We start from the raw sequence: 4,400 nt of genomic DNA on the forward strand, positions 1-4,400 counted from the left end.
TTCGGTCCGGTCCAGGTATTGTCTGGTTCGGTCAGGGTATGGACCATGCACAACCCTTTAAACACGAGATAATATAATTAACCAAACACTAAAAAGTAATTATTTAATTATTATTTTATCAAAGTGCATAATTAAATTTAAACATCTTACTATATATCTTTTGTATATCTTATTATTTATTTATAGATTATAATAATCTAAAATTCATATTTAATTTTCAAAACGAAAAATTCAAACGCTCTGTTTTACATCAATTCAAATGTTATTCCATGATAATATGGTAATTTCAATAAATTTCCTCCGTCTCCACTCATACATACATTAACCAAATTCTAACAATTCTAAAAACACATAGTAGTACTATATGAAAATAAAAATGAAAATAAAAATGAAAATAAAAAATATATAATTGTAAAACCCGGCCAGCTAATCTTATTAAATTCTCCTTTTTCTGCATTTCCCAAAAATATACATATAAATAAATTTTACACCGCATTTTTCTCATTTATTCATATTCATTTCTCTTTGATCAAATTTCAATGGATCGATGAAAGCTCAACTACATTAACACTTCAATATCTCTACACAAATTTTCATTCAACTTCTTTTCTTCTTCTTCTTCAGGTATTACTTTTTCATATTCATTTCTTATTCAATTTTCATTTACATATATTATTGTATGTCTGTATGTGTATACGAATAATTGATTATGTTTTTACCTAACTTCTGTGTTAAACTTCATAGATCTATTTAATTTCACGAGTTTTAGCTTTATGTTTGTTCAAATATGTGAGAAGATAATGTTCTGAACTTGAAACCCTAGCTTCCTGCTTGTAGCTATAGATCTTACTGATTTCGTTTGATTTGACTTTATATTATATAGTTTAGTTTATGATTAAGCTGCTGTTAATTTGACTTTTATGAGTTTGAATAGAGTATATAATTAGGTTTGCTCTCTGATTTTTGGTGAAGTTGGAAATCGATTACATTATTTGTATTTTATTTTCTGTCATTTTTGCAATTTTTTTTGGTTTAGATTTGTGTGCTTCATGTTTAAATTACCGCTAATACGAATCTATAAGTTTAACTTAATTATTTATTTATGTTTTATGAATGATTTGAGAATTAATTGTGTTTTTTTGTCATTTGTTTGCTAATTTTTTTTCAAGTTTGAATTTGTGTGCTTCATGCTGCTAATTTAAAGTTTAAGAATCTGAATTGAGAATTCATTTGTGTTTCGTGTATTTTATTGAGCATTGCAGTTTTTTATTTTTTATTTATAAGATTTAAGGATTGGAGAATTAATTGTTGTTTTTTTCAATTGTTTTCAGGTGTGAATTTATAGATTTATAATGAGAAACCCTAACCGGTATCACCTGTTGGTTTTCTCATACTGTGTTCTGCTATTTACCACTGTAATTCACTTAGTTTTATCTGCGGATTATGTTCCGGCTGATAAGATTTTATTAAACTGTGGTGCCAATGGTGAATTAAGTGATGATGATGGGAGGCAATGGACTTCTGATGTGGGGTCAAAGTTCGCATTAGCAGGTGCCGATTCAATAGTTTCAGAAGCCGCAACACAAAAACCTTCGGTTCCAACCGTCCCTTACATGACTGGTCGTGTTTTTCGATCCGAATTCACGTACAGTTTCCCAGTAGCATCGGGTAGAAAATTCGTCCGTCTGTACTTTTATCCCGCATCATATGCTAGCCTTAACGCATCCAAAGGCGTGTTCTCTGTTGTTTTCGGACCGTATACCCTTTTGAAAAACTTTAGTGCATACGAAACGGCAAACAATTTGAACTTTGATTTTATAACTAAGGAGTATTCGGTCAACGTTGACTCGGGAGCTTTGAATATAACGTTTACTCCTGCTTCGGGAACGCCTGATTCATACGCGTTTATCAACGGTATCGAAATCGTTTCTCATCCCGATATTTATTCGTCTAACGGAAATGCGCTGATTGTTAGTACAAGTACAGCTTTCGAAATTAGTAACGACACGGTTCTCGAAAACGTTTATCGGTTAAACGTTGGTGGACAAGCAATTTCACCTTCTAAAGATACTGGGCTTTTTAGACAATGGGGAGGTGATAATCCGTACATATTTGGTGCATCCGTTGGTGTACCCGTTGCAACCGACCCGAACATAACCATAAGTTACCCAACGGGTATGCCCGATTACGTTGCACCTGTCGATGTCTACAAAACGGCTAGGTCAATGGGTCCCACGCCAGAAGTTAACGTGGGTTACAATCTAAGTTGGTACTTTGATTGTGACGCTGGCTTCTCGTACCTCGTTAGGCTTCATTTTTGCGAAGTTGGTCCTGAAATTTCCAAAATTAACCAACGAGTGTTTGAAATTTTCATCAACAATCAAACGGCTGAAACCGAAGCGGACGTGATTGCTTGGACTAACAAAAAAGATGTCCCGTATTATAAAGATTATGTCGTGTTTTTTCCTTCCGGGCCCCCACATCGAGATCTATGGCTCAAATTGCATCCCAACACGGCATCAAAGCCGCAATATTACGATGCGATTTTAAACGGTGTGGAGATTTTTAAAATAAACGCTAGTGACGGTAATCTAGCGGGGTCACTTCCAGCTCCGGCTCCGGTACAACCGATTATCGACCCGAATAGGGGAATTTCATCAGGAAAGTCAAGTAAGTCAAACAAAATTGGCATAATCGGTGGCGGTGTTGGTGGCGGTGTTGCGGCGGTTATACTTATTGGGTTGCTTGTTTGTTTCGTGACCCGTAAAAACAAGAAACGGAAGGATCCAAATTCGAGCGATGGACCATCCGGTTGGTTACCACTTTCGTTATACGGGAACTCACATTCTTCCGGGTCGACTGCTAAAACAGCTACAACAGGAAGCTATGCGTCGACTTTACCTTCGAACCTATGCCGACATTTCTCGTTTGCGGAGATCAAATCAGCTACTAAAAACTTTGACGAATCGTTAATTCTTGGTGTAGGTGGATTTGGTAAAGTTTATAAAGGTGAAATAGATGGTGGGACCACTAAAGTTGCGATAAAGCGAGGTAATCCGTTATCCGATCAAGGTGTAAACGAGTTTCAAACTGAAATCGAGTTGCTTTCAAAGCTTCGTCATCGTCATTTAGTGTCTTTAATCGGTTATTGTGAAGATAATAACGAGATGATTTTGGTGTACGATTACATGGCTAACGGAACGTTACGTGAACATCTTTACAAAACTCAAAACCAACCGTTAACTTGGAAACAAAGGCTCGAGATTTGCATAGGTGCAGCTCGTGGTCTTCATTATCTTCACACGGGTGCCAAACACACGATTATTCATCGTGATGTTAAAACAACTAATATTTTGTTAGACGAGAAATGGGTTGCGAAAGTGGCTGATTTTGGGTTGTCTAAAACGGGCCCCGCTTTGGACCATACTCATGTCAGCACTGTTGTAAAAGGTAGTTTCGGGTATTTGGACCCCGAATACTTTAGGAGACAGCAGTTGACGGATAAATCGGATGTTTACTCGTTTGGAGTGGTCCTTTTTGAGATCTTATGTTCTCGACCCGCTTTAAACCCGACTCTACCAAAGGAACAAGTGAGTTTGGCTGAATGGGCTCAACACTGTCACAAAAAGGGTATACTTGATCAAATAATCGACCCGAATCTAAAAGGAAAAATCTCGCCTGAATGTTTCAAGAAAGTGGCAGAAACAGCGGTGAAGTGTGTGGCGGATCAAGGTATTGATCGGCCGTCAATGGGTGACGTTTTGTGGAACCTTGAATTTGCTCTGCAACTTCAAGAAAGTGCGGAAGATAGTGGCGGCAAAGGCGCGATGGTGTTAGATGACGGTGTTTATGATGAGGTGCCGCTAAAAGGGAAAGCAAGTAATGGTGATTATGAAGGTGATGTAACCGATTCGAGAAGTACCGGAATGAGTATGAGCATTGGTGGAAGGAGTTTAGCGAGTGAGGACTCGGATGGGTTAACACCGAGTGCAGTTTTTTCACAGATTATGAACCCGAAAGGCCGTTAAGATGGCTGATTCAGGTGATACGCCGGAATTTATTTTATATTATTTTATGAATTTATATTTATATGTAATGTAATTCTTTTTCGTACACGAGGTTGATCAACTTGAGCTCTCTTTTTCTTTAATTATTTTTGTTTTTGGTACTAAATACTTTCTCTAATTATAATTTACGTGGTATATATGTACGAGGGGAAGCATCTAATAACTGTTTACTTTGATGGTGTTGATCATAACTAAAATAATTGTGTACTTGAGTACTTTTTAGCTGTTAAGTGTCAAATAAAGATAAAGATGACACACTATAACAGAATCATTACTGAACATTACTTATCTTAAAAATCATACTACTAAACTTCTTATCTTAAACAATTAACT

General features: G+C 36.4%; 1 protein-coding gene across 1 annotated transcript; it reads left to right on the plus strand.

The window, feature by feature from the left end:
• Positions 1-502: 502 nt before the first annotated feature.
• Positions 503-4,150, plus strand: LOC139873585 (receptor-like protein kinase FERONIA). The gene is made up of 2 exons (XM_071861524.1): positions 503-624; positions 1,332-4,150. The coding sequence occupies exon 2, from the start codon at positions 1,353-1,355 to the stop codon at positions 4,026-4,028; it is 2,676 nt and encodes an 891-aa protein (XP_071717625.1). The 5' UTR covers positions 503-624; positions 1,332-1,352; the 3' UTR covers positions 4,029-4,150.
• The last annotated feature ends 250 nt before the right edge of the window (positions 4,151-4,400 follow it).

The sequence above is a fragment of the Rutidosis leptorrhynchoides genome, chromosome 10, assembly GCF_046630445.1.
Source record: "Rutidosis leptorrhynchoides isolate AG116_Rl617_1_P2 chromosome 10, CSIRO_AGI_Rlap_v1, whole genome shotgun sequence".
In the NCBI taxonomy this organism is placed as follows: domain Eukaryota; kingdom Viridiplantae; phylum Streptophyta; class Magnoliopsida; order Asterales; family Asteraceae; genus Rutidosis; species Rutidosis leptorrhynchoides.

What these genes read in the sequence shown, in the direction of transcription:
- LOC139873585 (XM_071861524.1), top strand. Translation starts at nt 1,353, where the DNA reads ATGAGAAACCCTAACCGGTATCACCTGTTGGTTTTCTCATACTGTGTT.